At 40.2% G+C, this 22,146-nt stretch overlaps 1 protein-coding gene across 1 annotated transcript in view; it reads left to right on the forward strand.

Annotated features, from left to right (window-relative positions):
• IARS (isoleucyl-tRNA synthetase) overlaps positions 1–22,146 on the forward strand; it is a 73,953-nt gene that overhangs the window by 20,016 nt on the left and 31,791 nt on the right. Inside the window, exons 10-22 of the mRNA XM_012651817.1 lie at positions 3,413–3,508; positions 6,158–6,280; positions 6,818–6,909; positions 7,590–7,688; positions 9,543–9,669; positions 11,429–11,502; positions 11,867–12,061; positions 13,724–13,810; positions 14,569–14,652; positions 15,670–15,814; positions 17,619–17,739; positions 20,479–20,570; positions 21,794–21,871. Coding sequence (XP_012507271.1) covers positions 3,413–3,508; positions 6,158–6,280; positions 6,818–6,909; positions 7,590–7,688; positions 9,543–9,669; positions 11,429–11,502; positions 11,867–12,061; positions 13,724–13,810; positions 14,569–14,652; positions 15,670–15,814; positions 17,619–17,739; positions 20,479–20,570; positions 21,794–21,871 — 1,413 coding nt within the window. The remainder of the gene's footprint in view (positions 1–3,412; positions 3,509–6,157; positions 6,281–6,817; positions 6,910–7,589; positions 7,689–9,542; positions 9,670–11,428; positions 11,503–11,866; positions 12,062–13,723; positions 13,811–14,568; positions 14,653–15,669; positions 15,815–17,618; positions 17,740–20,478; positions 20,571–21,793; positions 21,872–22,146) is intronic.

A 22,146-nucleotide genomic window follows, 5' to 3' on the forward strand; every position in this document is an offset into this window, starting at 1 on the left:
AGTCTACTTTAGTATCAACAGAATTAAACCATTTGTGTTACCTTCTTGTTTTAATAATTAAAGTCTTGGAATTTTTCTTTTTAGCACAGCTGTAGATTTTTCTTAATAGTTTTCTCAAATTATATGAGGAATCATGTTACATTTGATTGTGTATATTTTTGTGTGTGTATTTTTATTGCATGCAGTCTACATATCACTCGGTATTTGAGATGGGTTTTTTTTTTTTTTTTTTTTTTTACATATTGAAGATAGCGATCAGAATAAAACATTTTGTGTATAAATAAACACAATTCATTTCAAGGAGGTTAATGAGGTGTGTGTTTTAGATCTAGGCACCACGATAGAGCTCATATGTTTAGCACCTTAGTGTTGTTATGAGTCATAAAGCTGTTTTATGTGGTTTTAATTTTGACAAGGGAGAATCCATAGATACAGTTGCAAACCCTACCCCTCATCCTCCACTACCAAAAGAACAAGGTCAAGCAGGAATTCCTCCTTCGTACTTATTTAAAGGTCCTGGAATAAGAGAATGACTATCACCTTCAGACCTGGCTTTAAACGTAATGTGAAAATTAAAATCAGCTGGACATATACCACATCACAGCCCAAGATAAGACATTTGCTGGCTCCTGTATTCCTATTCAGTTCAGGGAGAGTTTGTTTGATGTAGGTGACCTCTGAGGGTTAGGTTCTGTCCACTATATCTGTTCATCATTGTGTCTGTCTCTTTATTTTTGTGCACCCTGTTTTCCCACATTTTTTGTTGCCTACTTAATGGCTTTCTTCCTCCTTCCAAGTTGCTGCCCAGTGCATTTCCATGTGCTCTCCCCTCTTTCCATCCCTCCCTGGAAGACTTTAGTTTGCCAGTGTTCAGGATGTGCCCCGGCTTGTATGCGGCAAACCTGCTTCCCAACCACATCCCTCCATGTTGCTTTAAACATATCCTTTATTCAGCCAAAATGGTTTTTTCCTTTCCTGCATTCCCTCCTTTTTCATTATGTTTTCCTACCATTTTAAAAGTCCCCTCACCATTTTTTCATGTTGTTTCTGCTGAGTGCAACCCACCCTTCAAGTCTGAATTCAGACGTCATCTGAAAGAAGAGTTTTCTGAAATGCCTCTTTGTTTTCTCCCTTGGAAAAAATGTCATACTGCATTCTTCTCTTATATACCTTAACATATTTTATGGGTTTTTTTGTTGTTTTTTTTTTATTGTCTAAAAACTCTTCCACTGGATCAGTGACTCTTTACCTTTCTGAATCACAGACTCCATTGGGAAGCTAAAGAAAGCTAAACCCTCTCAAACAATCCACATGGACACACTAGACAGGAACTTTCGATTAAGTCAGAGGTCTCTCTGGAATATGCACCCAGTATATACAGAATTAAGTTGAATAGCACCTACCCATTGAATAACCTTCCTGGAATACCTGAGACCTTCAGTGACTTTAGACAGGTACTATACATCCTTTGACCCAGGACAAAATCATCTGACGTTCATCTGAAATACCAAGGGAAGCTGTGATACTAGATGCCTATGGGGCACAATTGCAGATCTTGGTGGTGTCTGCTAACCTAGGTGGAAGCAGCTCAGCCATGGCCTGGGTAGGCCCCAAGTGGCTCTTGAGAGACAAGATACAATGAGGGCTTTCCTTGTCTGCCCTTAGAACCAGTAAGATACTTTTGGACTCACTGTGTGTACATGTGATTCTGAGGACCCACATATTCTTTTTTTTTTTGTGAGACAGAGTCTCACTCTGTTGCCTGGGCTAGAGTGCCATGTCAGCCTAGCTCACAGCAACCTCAAACTCCTGGGTTCAAATGATCCTCCTGCCTCAGACTTCTGAGTAGCTGTGACTACAGGTGTGTGCCACCACACCTGGCTAATTTTTTCTATTTTTGGTAGAGATGGGGTCTCATTCTTGCTCAGGCTCTTCTTGAACTCCTGAGCTCAGGCAGTCCTCCCGTCTCAGCCTCCCAGAGTGCTAGGATTAATAGGTGTGAGCTACCACACCCAGCCAGGACCACATATTCTACCTCCATGTTTAAACCATTGAAGGCACATCTTTTAGCACCTATCATGCTACACCTTCTGAAATGTTTCAAGTTGATTTGGGTTACAACAATAAAAATTTATGGTTATTTTTCAAATTTAAAGTTCCAAAGAAGCAGAGTGCTTTGATGTAGTTGAAAATAGCATTGTATTTGGAACCAGAAGACCTTGTTTCATGTCCTGGTTTCATCACTGTTAGTTATGTGATTTGGAGAAGCCATGTAATCTTTGTTCTGAGTTTGCTTATCTGTGAAATGCAAATAACAGCAATAATTTTTTTTTTTTTTTTTAATACAGGGTCTTGCTTTGTTGCCCAGGCTTGAGTGTAGTGGCATCATCATAGCTCACTGCAGCCTGAAACTCCCAGACTCAAGCAATCCCCCTGCCTTAGCCTCCCGAGTAGCTAGGACTACAGGCACACACCACTGTGCCTGGCTAATTTTTGTTTGTTTCTATGTTCTTCGTTTTGGTTTTGTTTTTGTTTTTTAGAGACAAGGTCTTGGTGTGTTGCCCAGGCTGATCTTGAACCCCTGCCTTCAAGCAGTCTTCCCACCTTAGCCTTCCAAAGTGCTAGGATTACAGGCATGAGCCACCATGCCTGGCCAGCCACAATATTTTTAAGACATAGGAATACTGATACCTTTTTCACAGGATTATAGGAATTAAATGCCATTTGGGAAGTACTGTTTACCAACACTGAGAGGTAGGACAGCAAAGGTCCAGTTTGGCAGAAGCAAGGGTATGTGAAAAAAAAATATGAAGAGATGAACATAGAAAGAGTAGATCTTTTAGCATTGTATGTATTAACCTGATGCTATTGCTGTTGCAATGAAAATCAAATTGAACACATTTTCCCCTAAGTTTTACAGTGATGGAATACCTATAAATAACCTATAATTCTCGACTGCTGCACCTGTTCCTTTCAAGGTTTGCCTTTTATGACAGAGTAACTTGAGCTGGGTTGAAAGGAAGAGAAGCAGCAAAGTATATGCAGTCCTTGAAAATGTACCAGGAAGTAATTTAATTTAGAGAGAACATTTTCTGAGACTGTATGCTAAACTACATGCTGGGGCAAAGGAGGGGGTTGGGAGAGCTAATGAAAATACCCAGTTTTGTGACCCAGGAAATTAGAAATTTTTACCTGCAAGTCTTCAGATAATTATTTCATTTGTAAGTGGTGATTATTGTTCATAGAAAAGATGTTTTGAATTAGCATGTTTCTTCCCAGCCTGAATTATTCTGTCCTTTATTTCTGATAATATATTTTACATGTTAAAAGTTTTTTCAGGCTCTTACCAAAAAATTGTCATAGAGTTAACATTGTGTTTCATTCCTAAAGCCTGCTAACCTTTCTTTTCTAGTGGAAAGAGAATGGTGCTTTCACTGTGCTTGTTGACAACTATGTGAGGGAAGAGGAAGGCACAGGCGTTGTACACCAAGCCCCTTATTTCGGCGCTGTAAGTAGCATAAATCTTGCAGATGTATTTGAGAAGTAAATGTCAGCTGTCACTTTTCATGGGATGCTGAGTTGTGTGTCTCATCATGTTGCTTGCTCTCATTTGGACCATCAGGTCAAGCCTCTTTTCTGCCTCACTTCTCCCTAGATGGCTTATAAAATTTGCACCTGCAATTGCCTTTCATCCTGAGCTGATTTCTGAAAGTGGTGGGTCAAATCCAGGGCCACTCCTAGGCATTTAATCTTTCTAAAAGGCCAGGGTGCCTGCTGTGTCTTCATTCATTCATTCATTCATTGATGATTTACATACAGTAAACTTCTCTCTTTTTGGTGTGCATTTCTGTGAGTTTTGACAAGCACTAGAGACATGCAGGCACCTCAGCCATCAAAATACAGTCTGTTCCCATCACCTCTGCTGTGTTCTTGACTAAATATTTTGCCCAGAATAATTTTTCTAAAAATACATTCATTTTAATGTTATTTGTATATGAATAAGAACAGAATGACATAGGGATTAAAGGCGCGTGCTTTAGAGTAAACCAGCTCTCGCCTTAAATCTTGGCCCTGCCACTAACAAGCAATTCCTGGGCAAGTTGCTTAGCCTTTCTGGACTTTCTTTTCCTCCTCTGTAGCACGGTGTGGGAGTATCTCCCTGTCAGGATAACTGTGAGGGTTCAATGAAATCATGTACACGGAGTATTTAGCACAGTGGCTGACAGAGTCCCTTAGGATCATTGCTGCTGGGGTTGTGCCTATGGGTCACCTACAACCTCCTCTGGTCTTGATAGTTTTGTGACTTTGTTCTAAGAGATGGTGAAGCTAGTCTGTCTCCATTTGTGATTTTGCTTTCATGCTTAATCTCTGGGATTTCTATTATGGACATCTTCAAACATACCCTGAAGAAAATATTAAAATAAATTCTTATGTGTACATCAACCAGCTGCATTAGTTATGAACATTTTGGGAATCCTGTTTTATTTCTCTTGTTTTCTCATTCCTTTCTCCACACCTTTTTTATTTTAGATGGAGGATTTTGAAGCAAATCTTGAACATTATGTCTTTCATCTCTAAATAATTCCAGCTACATCACTGACTGATAATGACTTTTATTTTCAGTATAGCCACCATGCCATTATTAATATTTATACCCAATAAAATCAACAGTTCCTTAATATCACCTAACATGTGGTCCATATTCAATTTTGATGGAGGCATTCTTGATAATACTACTTAACAAGTTTTAGGAACTAGTCAAATATCAGTTCATAACAATTTTATGGTCAGCTGGTATGGTTACTCCACTGATAGTAAATAATGAAAAGATAACTTTTTGGTTTTGAGTTATAGTTTAGATTTTCCTTTTTAAGTGTGGGTATTTGTTATTAATTCTATTTATACTTCATGTATGTCCCTTGAATGCTATGCAGGTAATGTTATAGAAGATCAGTTCTTTAAAGTAGGTAGCCTTTAACCCCATTTTCCAAGAGGCCTCTACTCTTGTCATACTCAGGTGATATGGTGTGCGATCTCTGCAGAATCTGTGCAGTGGCATGTGTGTCATCATGTTGAACATCCCTTTTTCTGGCTGCAGTCAGGAAAGCTCTTAGCTTATGCAGTTGATAGCACTATTTGCTCCACATTCAGCAGTTCAAGTTGCTGTGTTTTGGGACATTTCCTGTCTTCCCATATCATACTACACAAGGCAGCCTCAGCACAGCAAGAGGTGAACAGAGGTCCAGGTGGAAGCATATCAGCTTTCCAGTTTGTTTTGGAGTCAACACAGAGTGTGGTTTCATTACCTTAAGCCACTTTAATTTTAGATTTAGGCAGCACAGCACAAGTAGTGAAGACTGTAGACCCTGGAGCCAGGCTATTTGGTTTTGAATCCTAGCATTACCACTTCACAGCTGGATTAGTTCTTTGTGCCTTGGTTTCTTCCTCTGTAAAATGAGGATGATTGCTAGTTTGTGTGAGGGGTGAAAACCTAGTACACCTGTCTGCCTTGCTTGCATGACTGTTAGGCGATTTAAATGAGCTTGTGTAGTGTTCAAAGCACTGTCTGACAGAGAGTTTTGTAAGTGTTTTCTCTAATTTTTAACTCTCTTCAAAACACATTCCTGAAGCATCTTGGTTGTAACCGAGGTAAACTATGCCACCCAAAGCCCAGTTTACTTATTCGAAAAGTGAATACTTTGGATTTAGATCAGTGTTGCCATCCTTTGGGGTGTTTCCTTTACAGGATGCAAATCCATGTGTAGGTCAAGCATCATACATTACTAAATAGGTCATGTCTTAAACTTGTGTGTGCTTTGGTTTTTCAGATGTGCTTCTGTGCTGTTATAAATCAAATTTGATTTAGTTTTAAAACGTGTGTCATCTGTCTTCTCACTTAGTGGATACTGTGGTATATGTGGGGGTCTGTGACATCATGTTTGGGAAGACTGATATAATTCCTGTCCAACTGTGAGATTCTGATCTTGTGAATGGTCCTTGAGTCATCTTCAGTTAAGAAGATAAAGTTGATTGCATGTATATGTCAATATTGAAAAATTCTCTCTTAAATCTACCAGCTCATGCTTTCCTCCTTCCCACACCTATAGTTAGATTATTTTATTCTACTCTCCTACCCTCCCCGTTTGCCTTTTCCCAGGATGACTATCGGGTCTGTATGGACTTCAACATTATCCAGAAAGACTCACTCCCTGTTTGCCCCGTGGATGCTTCAGGCTGCTTCACAGCAGAAGTGACACATTTTGCGGGACAGTATGTGAAGGTTTGTAACCCGTATGGATGTGGAAGTGTGTCGGTCTCATTGTACTTCTTTCATCAGTCAGTTTTTCTTTTTTTTCCAGTAAGGGAATTCATGCAACTTCTAATTAATCTCCATCATTTATAATTATAGTGTAATTCTTCTAGAAGTTGTTTTTTATTTTGTTTCAGCATATAAAATCAGCAAAGATAGATATTATCAGCTACATTCAGAGGATCTAGTATATTTGGAGGAAGCATACTGTAGTTTCAGGGGTAGGAATCAGAAAACTGAGCTCCAATTTTTGCCTCATTAAGCAGCTTTGTTACCTTAGGGTAATCATTTCTAATTAAAAACTTCACTGCCTTAAATGTTATGGAATGTACTTGAAAAGTATTTAAAGTTACACAGTTTCTAAAAAATGGATAGAATATTTTAAAATAATACATTTTTTATTTGTGCCTTTTGTTCATAACAAAATACCAGATTTTAGTAATACAGTTGTATTATTACCAGGTATTAATAGCATGTTCTAATAGCTAAATTTTAATTTTTTACCAGGATGCCGACAAAAATATCATTCGGACCTTAAAGGAACAAGGGCGACTTCTTGTTGCCAGCACCTTCACTCACAGCTACCCTTTCTGCTGGAGGTAAGAAGAAACAAAGACTGCTGTAGTAGAGCTTCCATTTTATGGATGTATTTACTATGTGTGCCCATTCCATTATATTTGTGGCTTTCATCTCATTTGTATCCTTCACAGTTAGTGCTTGGAAACTACCTCGTTTCATTTTTAGGGAAGTTTTATGAATGCTTAATGTTGTCTCTTTCCTAAGGAGTTGGGTGAGCAAAATCGACATGTACAAATCTGTTTTGTGTTATGCCTATATTTTTTTAGGATGAGAAACGCCTCTAAAATCTTGTAATAGAATTTATGAGAGAGAAATTAGAGAAATTTAATGTGATATCAAGTTTTAGTACAAGATCATACTGTAAAGATGTGGGTGAAAATGGAATGTTCAATGGCATCACATCCAGTTTCCCCATTTCCTCTTCTGCACAGCAGTAGTTGGCATCATTTCTTAGATAGTTGTAACCAGCAAGACTATGTTTTTCTTTCTAGTCTTGTTCTTTTATTAGCTTTTGCTTTTCTTGGTATTGTGGAGGGGATGACTGATTTTGAAGACTCAGACCTTTGTATCTATAATAAAAATGTATATTAACAGAAGGCCAGGTAGGTGGTGGTGCTCTCAATAAGACTATAAGTCAGTCTTACTCCGGTACTTGCATGTCTCAGCCTGATCAGAGACATCTGTGTTTCTGCTTCACTAGGTCAGACACCCCCCTCATTTACAAAGCAGTACCCAGCTGGTTTGTGCGAGTGGAGCACATGGTGGACAAGCTACTAAAGAACAATGACCTGTGCTACTGGTAAGCAGTAAGATGTGTTGCTTCATAATGCTTTTTGTCATGTGGTTAGTAAATATGGTTTACATTCTCCCAAATTATAATAATTTTAATAGCCATCTTTTATTGCATATTATAACAGCTGTCTTCTAGTTTTTGTGTTTAAGAACACAAAATGATTTAAATAATATTACATAATAGGCTGGGCTCTATGGCTCAGGCCTATAATCTCAGCACTTTTAGAGACCAATGCAGGAGGATCACTTGAGGCCAGGAGTTTGAGACCAACCTGGGTAACATGTAACATAGCAAGACCCTGTATCTACAAAAAATTTTTAAAATTAGCCAGATGTCATCGTGCGTGCCTGTAGACCCAAATACTAGGGAGGCTGAGGCAGGAGGGTCATTTGAGCCCAGGAGTGGGAAGTTGCAGTGAGCTATGATGACACGACTGCACTCTAGCCTGGGCAACAGAGTGAGACCCTGTCTCGATAGATAGATAGATAAAAGAATACAATAGAAGTAACATCCTTCTTATGATAAAGTATATAAGGGAGGATTTTTCTTTTTTAAAACCCAAAGAAATGAAAAACTGCAATTTATTTGATTTTTCAGGATGCAGTGACTTTGAAAAAATATTGCTGTACTCTCAGTTTGTTAGCCTTAAATAATAGTCATTTTCAGAATAAACGTTACTTTCAGATGTGCCTGCAAAAGCCATTTATACTTACTACTGTTGGTACTGGAATAGATGATGTCTCCTGTGCTTGGCTTTATGAATAAACCCTAAGCACAGAAGCATTTACTGTCCCCAGCTGATATGGTGACCCACAGGTGATATAGCCCAGGAGGTGTTATTTTAACTTCTGGGTACAAAATGAAACAAGACTTGAATCTATGTATGTCAGAAGAATGTTTTTCACTGAGAGTTTTAGAGGGTCATCACCACTCTTACTTCCCACAAGGGCCCAACTAGACTAAAAAACTGCATTTGGGTTTGGGAGAATGCAGAGAATGTCAGGGCAGTAAAGGAAATGGTTGTAAATTGTAGCTTTCTAATATTTCCTAGCAGAGTGATCCTGATTTCTCAAAAGACAGTTTTTTCATTTTTATAGCTAGTAAGCTCATGAGTTCCCCTAATGAGCTTGATGAATAAGATACTAGGTATAGAATATTAGTAATACAGCCTTGAGGGTATGCAGACATGTAAACTGATACTTGTAATACAAGATGGTAACTGGAGTGCACGAGAGAAGAAGAGGATGTTTGAAAGCCTAGGGGTGCCCAGACTCATCCTTGTGCTTGGGAAGGATTTCTACAAAGCCGAACCTCAAGGGATAAGGAACGGAAGAGAAGGAGAGTCGCACGGCAGAAGGAGGGCACAGGCATGGGCAGTTAGGTGAGAATTCTAGAGAACTTGCCTCATTGCTGAAGCCTAAAGTGCAAGACTAGGGATGACCAAAGAGAAAACTATAGAGAGGGCTGCAGAGTAGCTACCAATCACCTGGCCTGATGGGGGCCTATGCTAATGAGTTCCAGTAAAACTGCTGTCATGTGGATGTCGTGAAGACCAGAATTGAGTGGAAGAGGCTAGCTAGAGTCAGGGTCACTGGTTAGAGGTCTGTGATGGTACTCCAGTTGGAGAGGAGGACATAGGAGGCCTATGTGCTGTAGGGTTTTCTATTACATATAGGTCATTAACGGTAGCTCAGACTGTGGCTTGTGCTGGTGCTATTTAGAAGACCACCTAGCAGTGAGCTCAGTGTTTCCAGAGTGTTTGACCCATAAAGCATGATACAAGGGTGTATATGGATATAATTTGCCATTTTGACTTACTGATATTCTTACATGACTGATTGTGTGATCTGTTTATTGCAGGGTCCCAGAGTTTGTACGAGGAAAGCGATTTGGAAATTGGCTTAAAGATGCACGTGACTGGGCAATTTCCAGAAACAGATACTGGGGCACCCCTATCCCACTGTGGGTCAGCGATGACTTTGAGGAGGTGAGGCAGGGCAATATTTCCTTGTGTTGATTTTTGCTAAAGCACTTTTCATTCCATAAGAATATGGTTTCTTTTTTCTTTGCCTCTTTCTTATTGTGTCTATTTTTTCCTCATTATTCCTTTGTAGAATCGTGACATAAAATAAGAATCTGTTTTTTGTGTTTTTTTATTTCTTTTTACTTTAATTAAATACAATTTAAAATTTTTCCCTTTTTATAAAAGTGAAGAATACAGTTTGTATTTTTCTCAGGGAAATACACATGTTAAATTTTTTTTCTTGTGTTGCTCTGATCTCTTTTCCCCCTGCATTAAGTTATAGCATTAACTTAAGATTAAACTGACCTTGTAGATAATAAAAATGAAATCTTAAAAAAGATTTTACCGAAGCACTGTAGACCTTTAACTTCTAAAATCAAGTGAGCGATAGTGTATGTGGGTATATAGATGTATAGGCATACAGTACGCCCTCTCTTAATGTTGTCAAGAGGTTGGTTCTTAGAAAGTGCAACTTTAAGCAGAACAATGTTTAATAAAACCAATTTTTTTCCCTCATCAACTTTATGATGAAACATTATTCGAGGACGTACTGTACATCATTTTGCTTAAAGTCACATCAGCCAAGAACCTCTTGACAACGTGACTTGCTATACAGATATATCTCCATGATGGGCCTTCTGTCTAATGCTGAGATCAATAGCAATGATGAGCAGCAGCACTCTGGGGACTTTGATAACTCTTCTGTAAGGATCTGAAAGGTAACAGTGCAGTAGCTAAATCAGAAGACTTTTCAGGACTGAACAGGAAGAGCAGAGAAAGAGGCTATGGGTGTTCACTAAGTAGCACAAGCCCCCTGAGTGGGAACCCATAGCAGCTGCTGCTGGTGCAGCTCTTCTCAGATGATCCCACCATTCTCAGTGCCCCTGTAATTTTAACATCTTGTGATTTAGTCTGATTATTTTGATCTGGTCCAAGCACAATACAGTCATGTGCCGTATAACAATCTTTTAGTCAGCAGCAGACTGCATATACAACAGTGGCCCCATAAGAATAAAATACCTTATTTTTCCTGTCCATTTTCTATGTTTAAGTACACAAATATTTATTATTGTGTTACAGTTGCCTACAGTATTCAGTACAGTAACATGTACAGATTTGTAGCCTCAGAGCAGTAGGCAATATCACATAGCCTAGGTGCGTAGTAGACTTTCCCATCTAGGTTTGTGTAAGTACACCCTATGATGTTTGCATGTCAAAATTGCCTAACAAGGAATTTCTCAGAAGTATCCCAGTCATTAAATGACACATAACTATGATTTATTTTTAGCTTTGTCTTGGGAAGATTCTAGATTAAAGAGCCAGATTTAGGTGTCAGGAAGAAGCCATGATACCATAGAGCAGTAGTCTAAGGCTTTTCACTTATGCTGGTATTTTGGCAGAGATTTGCATGTAGTGAACCCTCCAGAAACACCTGTTGATGTGGTGGAGCTGTTCACATGTCTCTAGGTAGGGACTGCCCCCTAATATCGGGTTGGGTAACAAGGGAACAATCACTGTCAGCACTTGCCTTTTCAGAGATTGACCTGTGTCTTTCATGAGAGGTAAGCCACATTGGTGGTAGTTGTCATTCAACCCAGATTGGTGTGTACTGAGCTTTTAAAATCAGAGGTTTCTAAAACTAAACATGAGTGCTGCATAAATTAACTCAGTATGATCTCTTTGCCTCTAAGGCACTTCTGTTGTTTAACTTTGTTTTTAACAGGTAGTATGCATTGGGTCAGTGGCAGAACTTGAAGAACTGTCAGGAGCAAAGATAGCAGATCTCCACAGAGAAAGGTCAGTTTCTGAATGTATAATTCACTTGAGTCCTTTCATCCTCCTGTTAAGACGTGGTTTTGTACAGCAGATTACAGAGCTACATGTAGAAATTACTAGTTTGCTGAATTACTTTGTTGATGGCTCATGTCATATTGAGGTAATGTGGCCGCTATCCTTGAATGAAATGTCAAGTGGCTTTGGTACATAAACGTTTCAGATTGAGGGCTCATGGTACTCTCTGAAAGCCTTTGAGAACTGTTGATATTTCTGTTTGCAAATGCATATAGTATTTTGTCAAGGCTTTGTGTTTGCTATTTGTAGTTAAACTGCAAGTTCTTTGGTGCTTGTAATTAATAGAAAAGGCCACTTTTCTGTTTGTTAGCATTGACCACCTGACCATTCCTTCACGCTGTGGGAAGGGATCATTGCACCGTGTCTCTGAAGTGTTTGACTGTTGGTTCGAGAGTGGCAGCATGCCCTATGCTCAAGTTCATTATCCATTTGAAAACAAGAGGGAGTTTGAGGATGCTTTTCCTGCAGACTTCATTGCCGAAGGGATCGACCAAACCAGAGGATGGTATGCCCCTGCGTTCAAGTGTTTTTTTGATTTCATTTTATTTAATGAGTATTTGACTCAGTGCCAACCATTTATCTGCTGGGTGTTGGGGAGACTGTGGCAAACAAGACAGGCTCCTTTCCTGCTCTCTGCCCCTTACCACCAAGCTTGGATATTAAAGTGCCTTTTGTGTGGGGACCTTTTACTACAGTAGGGCTGTAGTCTTATAATTTGAATTATTTCACTGATATTTTGGAGTATACCCATATGTTATATTGGAAATTTTAAGTGACATGAAACAATATGTGTTCTTAGTAAATAATTTGAAGTAAACAAGCTCAAGTGTTTATTAAATGTTTACTTATATACATGGCAATACATTGGGTCCTGGAAATTTGGAGAATAGTTGGAAATGTGCTCAGGTGTTGAAGCTAGCCTTATAAGTTAATATTCTAAAAATATCCAGATTTTTTAAAATATGCATATATATGGGGGGAGGATTTCGGCGTTGGTTTTATCTAGTGCCTTATTAAAAGCAGTGTGCTTATTCTCTTAATTGAAAAAAGTTAAGTTACCTTTTTTCCATGGGTAGGTTTTGCTAGCTGTGTTCTAATTATACACTCATTAGTAATGTTTCTGCAGGGGTGTGTTTAAGGAATTGGTGTCATTTTATGGTTTTACAACTTGTTTTAGTACTTTAATCGAAGCCTTAATACTCTAGAATGTGCCATTTTCAGATCAACCCATTTAACTATAGGAATAGCTACTAGGAACAACAAATTCCTGTTTTTAGGAGGAGCCAGATGATTTATCAGTAAGCTTGTTCCTTTGAGAAGTGGCGAAGTCTGGCAGCTGTTAACAGTCCTCATGTAGGTCCCTTGTCTTCGCTACCCCCTTCTCCTTCCCTTAGGCCTTGGCTGCCCTTCCTGGGTACCAGGGGTCCGTCCTCCCAATCATCCTCTGGAATTGGAAGAGATGTCTGGACAGGCATGGGGTCTGATCTCCTCCTCAGTTCATGTTTCTTGATGTTCTTGTAGTATAGGATCAGGTCACAGAGGCAGAGGAGCATCACCCCAGGATAGCAGTAGGGTTGTGGTAGAGTTCTTTTAGGGAACAAGGTAGCTGGCACATAAATAAGATTCATGTATGACAGAATAAAATCATTTTCTGTGTTCTTATAGTCTACCTTTTGAGTTTTGGATGATTGTTCTTTGCATCTTTGGTCATCAGATTGTCCCATATGGTCTTGTGCCAAATGTGACATATGTCCCTCATTTTTAGCCAGGTAATTCTGGGTGGTCCTGAGAGGCCATCCAGCACTGCCTTGTGGCTCTCCACTCTCTCCCCAAGAGGAAGGCAGTGGTCCTCAACTGCTGGGGGGTCCTGATAGCAGAGGGAGGGTTAGTACATCACTTCAGGCCTTTGTTTGCTTTAAAAAAAGCAAATTTCATTTTTTTGTATCAGAGGCTCTAATTTGGTCTGTGGTGGGTCTTGCGTGTCAGTTATTTTTCAACACTCCCCAAATGATTCTTGTATTTTAACCAGGATTAAGAACCATTGCTATAAGTTATTATCAAGAAGTACAGTTTATCAGAAATAGCAGTTCAGGCCAGTGAGTAAATATAATTTTTTTGCTATGCTTGGACTTTTCTATTTTTATTGACCTGGGGTTTTTTATTTCAGGTTTTATACCCTGCTGGTGCTGGCCACAGCTCTCTTTGGACAACCACCTTTCAAGAACGTGATTGTGAATGGGCTCGTCCTGGCAAGGCAGGTGCACTTCTTTGTGTAATGACTAGTTCCAGTTCTGATACCCCTTGTTCTTGCACCTAGAAACTGCTCCTTTTCAAAGCAGCCATGTTCTGGTTGGACCTAGCCATGTTTTCTTTCTGAATAGAGGAATTTAGGAACACTAAATCTCAGCTCTAATCATACTCTTTTTCTCCCCTCTAGTCTTAAACTACTTACTGTTCTTCCTTTTTGTTGAAACTCCTTTCCAAGTCATATCTCCATCCTAGGCTTTTGTGGCTCCAGATATCTCTATGTTTCTCAAGGAGGAGTGCATGAGACATAAGGCAGATGAAGGAAGAGAAAGAGAAAGGGGAGGACTTTTAGATTAGGTTACTACTAGTAACATAATGCTATTAGTCGTATTACTAGTAATAAAATAATATTTACTAAACATTTTATGAAGTACTTTTTCTTATAAATCTTATTTAAGCTGTGCATCAGTCCTTTAATGAAGATTTTTACTGTCCTCTTTTTAACACATGAGGAAGCTATAGGTTAGGAGACCATGAGTGCCCAGGATCAGGGCTAATGAGAGCCATGTCAGGCTCAACCCAGGTACTCCGTCACCAGATGCCATTCTTCTTCTCACCTAAAACTCCTCCCACTGAGTATTACTTCCCTCTTTACTCCTTCTCATTTGCATTATGTATTCCTATTTGCACATAATTTATATCCATATATAAAAATCATCTGTGATGTTGACATACATAATTGACATCTTTCTTCTGTTTCACAAGTGATGGTCAAAAAATGAGCAAACGAAAAAAGAATTATCCAGATCCAGTTTCAATCATCCATAAGTATGGTGCTGATGCCCTCAGGTACAAACCAGTGCTTTGCCTTGTATGTGTTTTTTGTTTTTATGTAAGCATATTCCATCTGATTAATGACAGTTCTTAGACTTGATTTATAGTGAGGCTTTTAAAAATGTATGTCTGTTATATGGAGTGTTACACTGGTATGGTTATTGATTTTAAAACTCCAAAATAGCTTTCTAAATAATAAAGGCACTTTCAAACCTTAGAGGTCTTTGTGAGAAAGAGGACCTGTGTTGGATTTAATTTGTACTTAGAGCCATATGAGATATATTTACGCTGGAGCAAATAAAAAATTAATGCTGAAAAGCTTTTAGAGAGATTTGAGCTGTTGCTTGATATAGTCATAATTGTGAAATCACACAGTGTTCAAGTTGAAAGGGACCCAGAGATTTTGTTCAGCATACCCATGTCACAGACGTGAGACCCACATCCAGGCCCATGACTGAGCACCTTCACAACAGTACCTGTGTTGCCAAGGAGCAGTTATCAGGGTCGTCCCTCCACTCTCAGTTATGTTAGGCTTACCCTCAGCACTGTTGACCATTTGGACTGGGTAATACTTTGTGGTAAGAGTTGTCTCCCCTACCAAATAGGCTGTTTAGCAGGATTCCTGGCCTTTGCCCACCAGGCTCTGTGAAGGTTGGTCCACGTGACTCCCTGTGTCTGAACACAGTGGAGGCGTGAGTTGTGTCCATGGGAAGGAGGAAGTGGCTCTTGATGTGGACTAGGCCAGCTTTCCTCTTGGTGAGACTTGGCCCTACAGTGAGATTGGCATTTCTATACTGGTACAATGGCATATCTTGGTATGGGGTTACATATATGGCTTCATAATTTACTAGGTCTCACATAAAGTAAGAGCTCTGTGAGTTTTAAATTGACCTTTGAAGAGTATGCATAACTTCCTCCTTTTTTAGAAAAAAGTGCTAATTTTCATTTTGCCCTCATAATATGTTAAGTAGTCGGTAATATTTGCTTTACCATATATGTATCTTTTCTGTGTAATTTTTCACCCTCTTCCAGATTATACCTGATTAACTCCCCTGTAGTGAGAGCAGAAAACCTCCGCTTTAAGGAGGAGGGTGTGCGGGATGTCCTTAAAGATGTGCTGCTCCCATGGTACAATGCATATCGCTTCTTCATCCAGAATGTCCTCAGGCTCCAGAAGGTATGGACCTCAATGAGCTGCGTGTATGCCTGCAGCATCTGCATGGCACCTCCTGTGCTGAGCTGTGAGGTGGAACTCTGTGCAAGACCTTAAGGCTGCTATTCTTTGCTGTCCAATGCTGGGGAGACTCGGAACCATGGGGAGGCTGTACATGAAGGTTTAGTAGATGTCTGGGGTCTGGGCAGGCACTCAGCCTCTGCAGGACACAGGGCCTTATCTGTAGAAGAGTTATGTCATGTGATCACTTAGTCAACCAGTTCTTGGTGCCAGGGACTCCGTGTTGAGTGAGATGCCCTCCCCTCATGGAACCAGTGGTTTGGAGAACTGAGGGAGACAGTGAAGAGTCAGCTACTGTCAGACTGTGAGCACCTGGGGAAGAGCAGAGTCACTGGGGCTGGGGCCAGCTATTTGCGATCAGTGGTCAGGGAAGGCCACTCTATGGTGTGGCGTTTGGGCTAGGACTTTGAGAGTGACAGCAGTTCTTGGTGGAATTCTCAGTGGATTGTTAGGATTACAAATAATGGTGATGCTGTATTTGAAAGTGATGTATATGAAGGGGCAGTTACCTGTTTGCCCAAGAGGCCCATGCTGAGAAGCCCTTGCTCTGGGGGCCAACTCCCCAGCCCCTCAACTCTGTCAGGGTCCATCACCTTCATTGCACATGTTCCTATTTGTGCTTTTAAGACCCAGTTTGGGGTAAGGACCCTGATACCACTCATCTTCCTATTGCCAGCAGCTTATAAGTAGAATTGCTAGTAAATTACTGTTGAGTGAACGTGTGATGTTGTTATTGCTTGAGCAGTCCTGAAGCTGGCTGTAGAGCTCAGCTCTGGTCATTCCGCTCCAGCAGGCAGATCACTCTCTTCTGCTGTGTTTGGCCTTGATTCGTTCTGCTAACAAGGACAAGGACACAGTGTATTCACCTGAGGCTCCCAGGGAGGACTTTTCCCTAGGAATTGAGAAAGGCAGGCATTGTCCCCAGACTCCTGGCATTCTTCATCTCTTTGCAGTCCTTGCACCTCTCCTGCACGTGGTTCTATGCCACGTAGGGCCAACAGCCCTTAAGCAGGTATGGTCTCAAAGCCTCTGCTGGTGTGGGACGCGGGAATACAGACTAAGTCAAACTTACCCACAGCTGGGGCCTGTCTGGACATAGCAGCAAGACGCAGACGCCACCATCGGGCGCTTAAACCCAGGGAGAGAGTCACCTTACCGCTACCCTGAAAGCCTGGTGGTGGTGCTGCCCGAGAACCAAAGCAGGTGTGAGTTGTGCTTGTAGAGTGGGGACAGGTGAAATGGGCCTTTAGGCTCAGGGAGGATTTTGCAAAGCAAAAATAAGATAGGATAGAACATTCTAGGTAAAATGAACCACCTTAGCATAGAAATTAATTCCTAGTACTCATTTTCAGTTTGTGGACAATGATTCCATCCTAGACAGTTTCACCGTCCTTCCTACTTTAGGTTTAAAGTAACTAAAACCCTATGCTTGTTGACAAAATTTTAGAATTTTAGAATTTTTTTTAGAATTCATATCTCTCTTTGATTCAGAGAAGTAATTTTTTCCTGAATTCTCTTCATGTCACTCAAAAACATAATTAATTGAGGACTTAATGCCCCAAGGTAGTGCTTATTTGAAAATATTGCTGAGAATCAGAAATTTAGATTGGCAGTAGTGCCTGGGGTTTTTTGTTTGTTTGGTTTTGTTTATTGCTATTTCTTTCAGTTTAAGTGATTAAAAGAATGTTTCTCCCATAGTAATTGTTTACCCAAGCATGTGAATGTTTCATTTAATTGCCATTCTCAGGAGGAAGAAATGGAATTCCTTCACAATGAAAACACCGTCAGAGAAAGCCCCAATATCACAGACCGGTGGATCCTGTCCTTTATGCAGTCACTGGTTGGATTCTTTGAGACTGAAATGGCAGGTGAGTCTCTTTTGGGCTGTATTCCCAGAAATAAGGACTTTTTATTCTTTTGGTAATTAATCTTTTGATATTTAACTGTCTATATACATAGAGAAAATTTTGAGAGGTGCAGAACAGTAGATAAAAAATTGTTTAATCTCTCAAATGCAGTTTTGTGAAGGCTTATGAGTTGTAGAAATGTGTTTGTTTTGAGGCCCTAGGCGATTCTGTCTCTGGAGGGTGTCCAGGCAGCCTCACCCCTCTGTAGAAGAGTGTAGGCTGTGGAGCTGGATAGCTGTGGGTTCAAAACCGAACTCTTGTTGCTGATCTGGAAGGTTGCCTAGAGTCTGTGACCCTCAGTTTCTTCATCTGCAAAATGCCTGGCAGAGTTACTACAAGGCTACAATAGAGATGATTTATGAAAAAATAATTGGTGGATAATAGGTATTCAATAAGTAGTACTTGTTATCAATCCAGTTTTAATGTATTTTTAGGCCTATTTTCATTATTAAATAATCTCTGTCCGTTCCAGAAAAATTAGGAATTTGAGAAAAGCAATAATAACATAGACATTTTAGCATATTTCTATTACCTAACAATGAGTTTGGTTATAGACAGAGATTGGGAAAGTACATCATGTTGCCTTTCTCGAGGTTTGAGATAGTCACAACCATATTTCTCATAGTCTGGGTAAGAAATTCTAGAAGCTCTTACCTAAGACTCCTCAGACAATTTAGTAAAGTAGGCAGGCAGAGACACTGGGTCATAGTGAGGGCAAAAGAGGGCAAAGTTAATCTATCCTCTCTTCACCCTGCAGTACCTGCTGCTGTTGGGCAGGTGTGGTGGCCAGAGTAGATCTGGGATTCAGCATTAGCTTGGTCACCGGCTCATGGTTCTCCCCGGGGTAGGCAATGCTGCCACACTTGGCACAAAAGGACTGTTTAATCAGTTACCCTGAAGGATTCATCCACCTCCTTAAATACATATAAGAATGATGATAGTCAAACCATTGGTCGAATTGACACAAATGAAGATGGAAATGAATGTGTGAAGCTGACTTCTGTCCCAGGAAGGGCAGCACTGGAAGCCACTGCACTCTCCCCAGACACGCTCACAGCTGTGTCCACTCTTCCCTCCTGAGTGATATGAGTGGGTGAGAAAGGTGGGGTTGTTGCCCAAGGCTCCTGCCATCTTTAGGCACCAGCTACCGTGACCTCCTGTGAAGCTGGGTCTGGAGAGCGTGCACCCTGGTCTGCCTGGGAACTGGAGATCAGCAGCCACGCGATGTGGGTCGTGTGCAAGAGGCCAGGCAAACCCGCAGTGCTCTGGACCCAGACTGCTCTGTTAGCCTGTCGCCTTCATGCCCTCAGCTGCCTGCCAGCAGTGTGGACGTGAGAAGACCTACCTCACAGAGTGGTGGTGGCCGCAGCAGTAGCTGCTGGTGCCTCCATATATTGTGTATTCATTGTATATGGGGTTCATTTACTCTCTGAGAGTTGAAACTTGAACATAGGAAACTCAAGCATTCTAGAAGGTATAATAAAAATTATAGCGAACCCTAGAAATAATTTAGACAGGCCTCTTCTCTGCAGAATAGGCCTCAGTCACTGAAATCACCTGTCTAGGAATGTGTGACCAGCTAATGACTTTGGCCTAGGATTGGCCCACCTCAGTTCTCACCTTTGTGAACAGCAGCAGAGAGCAGCTGTGCCCAATGCAACTTCTCACCTTGTTAGCTTAGACCAGGAGCCTCATTAACACTCCCTGAACTCTTTTCACTAATATAAATTATGTTTGCTTATAATTTTTGGTCTTAATTCTTTTTGTTTTTAGTGTGTTTGTGTGCAACAGAGAGTGTTAGTTAAAGGGGAGGTGAATGAGAATCCTTAAAATAAGCCTTGCCCCAAATAGAATTGGCTAAACGCCCTTACTTTCCTGCTCACCCTCTGAATTACTCAGGGGACCCTTCAAATCTTTCTGATTTCTCAAGACTTTTCTTTTCCCACTACTTTCTGTAGCTTTCTTTCCTTGACTATTTTAAACCTTAGAAAGAAAAAGCCTGTTCTATTTTATACATAGCTTATACCAGAATTTCTCAATAGAAGTGCCACTGATGTTTGGGACGGATCATTCTTCATTGCACGGCGCTGTGCCGTGTCTTATAAGATGTTAAGCACCATCCTTGGGGTCCACCTGTGAGATTCCAGTAACGCCCCCTTTCCCCCAAGCTGTGACAACTAAAACATCTCTTCGGGCATTGCCAGATGTCCCCTGCAGGGGAAAATTGCCCCTGTTTGTGAACCACTGGCCTATGCTGTGCCTCTTAGCATCTAATTCAAGCTTTTTGCTCATTTGTCTATTAATTGAGGTACAGTATAGTACGATAGAAAGAAGTTGGGCTTTTGTTAGTGCTGTCATATTGTACACCATGTAAACAATGCTTCCTGGAGTTGGTGTGTGGACAGCCTTGGACTTTAAGCCACACATACTAGGCTTTCAGTTTTTTTCGCTGGCCAATGGGAATTCACATGTGGCTGATAGAGTGGTTTTGTATGCATCCATAAATGCTTTGACTGCCATGTAGTACATCCTCAATAAATGAGCCATTATACGATAGCTTCATTTTGGTTCTTCTTGTCTCCATAATAGGTGGAGGTCCTTAGATGAAAGGGGCTGCTTGTTCTTTATTGATTGTATCCCCCCCCTCACCCGAGATGACTGGTATAGTCTGGCTGCCTGATTCACTTTTCTTTCTTTTAGCTTATAGGCTTTATACTGTGGTGCCTCGCCTGGTCAAGTTTGTAGATGTTCTGACTAATTGGTATGTTAGAATGAACCGCAGAAGATTAAAGGTAAGTACAGACTGCTGCTGGGAAGAGCAAAAAGTGTATGAAGTTTGCAAGTAGAGGAAAAATAACAACCAAAAGGGAAAGGAACGTTTCCAAATGCTGTCAGTTTTTGAAGCTTTTCCTTTTACATTTTGTATTAACTATATTTATTGTTATTTGATTGATAAGGACCTATAAGTTCTAAAAGTCATTTTGCATGTTTTCATAACACAGTTATGAGCATATCATATTGGAGGGAAAGAGTCAGGACCCATACTGGACTAAACTGAGCAAAATCTCTTAAAATCCAAAATAAATTTATGCAAATACTGTCAAGTATTGCTTTGATCTTGAGAGAGAGGGGTACCTCCTTGCTTCTACAACTAGGGAGTCAGTTGTTTATTGAGTGTTTGCTGTGGACAAAACTTTTCTATATAACCTAAACATTTGTACCCCTGTAATATGCTGGAAAAAAAAAAAAAACTTCTCTATAGCTGTTAGGGGTTTAGAATGAGCAAAACTTGCCTGGTCTCAGGACCCACACCAGCTGCATAAATAACCATAGTGCAAGACAAGGAGTGGTAGGTGTCATTACTGCAGGCCAAGTGAAGGCTCCCACCCTTCATTAGTTCTGTCTTAAAATGTGTTAATAATAAAAGCCTGTAACACAAATATACTTTAATTTTTGTTAAAATGTATTACATACCCACATATATACACATATATTTAGGAGGACATATACTGAAATGTTTATAGTAGTTATATCTAGATAACTCAGTTATGGTTGAATTTGTTTTTATTATCTTTGTTTTTGCTGCAATTAATTAGTATAATTATTTTTAAAAAATACACAGTATATACTTTTTTTAAAATAAGCAATCTTACCTACAGGTACCTTAAAGTTTTCTGTCAGCAACTGTTTCTGTCTGTTGCATATGGATCCATTCTCCCTCAGATTTAGGGTCCTACAGTCAGCATCACCTCCCCAGCCACTCATCTCAAGTGGGGATAGTCAGGGGACAGCAGGTGCACATCCCAGCCAGGCCTCCTTTGCTGCCCTGCAAGGCTACCGTGACGACACTGACCCCAGGCAGCCTGTGGTTATGACCATTTTTCTTTGTTTTGTCTCATGTCTTCTCTGTATGCTGCATGTTCTGTGTGGGTTGCCTCTTTTTAATAAACTTATTTGTTTTTACGATAAACATTTTTAGCAGTTTAATGTTTATGTTTCTTTTTTTATTCATTAGGGTGAAAATGGCATGGAAGATTGCGTTATGGCCCTAGAAACCTTGTTTAGTGTTCTGCTTTCTCTTTGCAGACTTATGGTAAGATGTATGCGTGGCTCCTTTTTAAAACTCTTTGGCCCATGGGCTGTGTGTGATACCCTCTTGCTACAGCATCCTCCATTTATACTTATTTTGTATTTGTTCAACCAAAAATAGAAATAGAAGTTTTATAACACCTCAGAAATCTTACTAGCATAAGCATATGTCAAGGACTTAGAAATACTAGATTATTTCTTACAGTCTCTATCAGTACAGTATAGGTTAGGGTCTTTGGATCTAGAATGAACTTCTACAGTTCCAGGTAAGACGTACCT

Source organism: Propithecus coquereli, unplaced genomic scaffold (genome assembly GCF_000956105.1).
Source record: "Propithecus coquereli isolate 6110/MARCELLA unplaced genomic scaffold, Pcoq_1.0 Scaffold370, whole genome shotgun sequence".
Taxonomy (NCBI): Eukaryota; Metazoa; Chordata; class Mammalia; order Primates; family Indriidae; genus Propithecus; species Propithecus coquereli.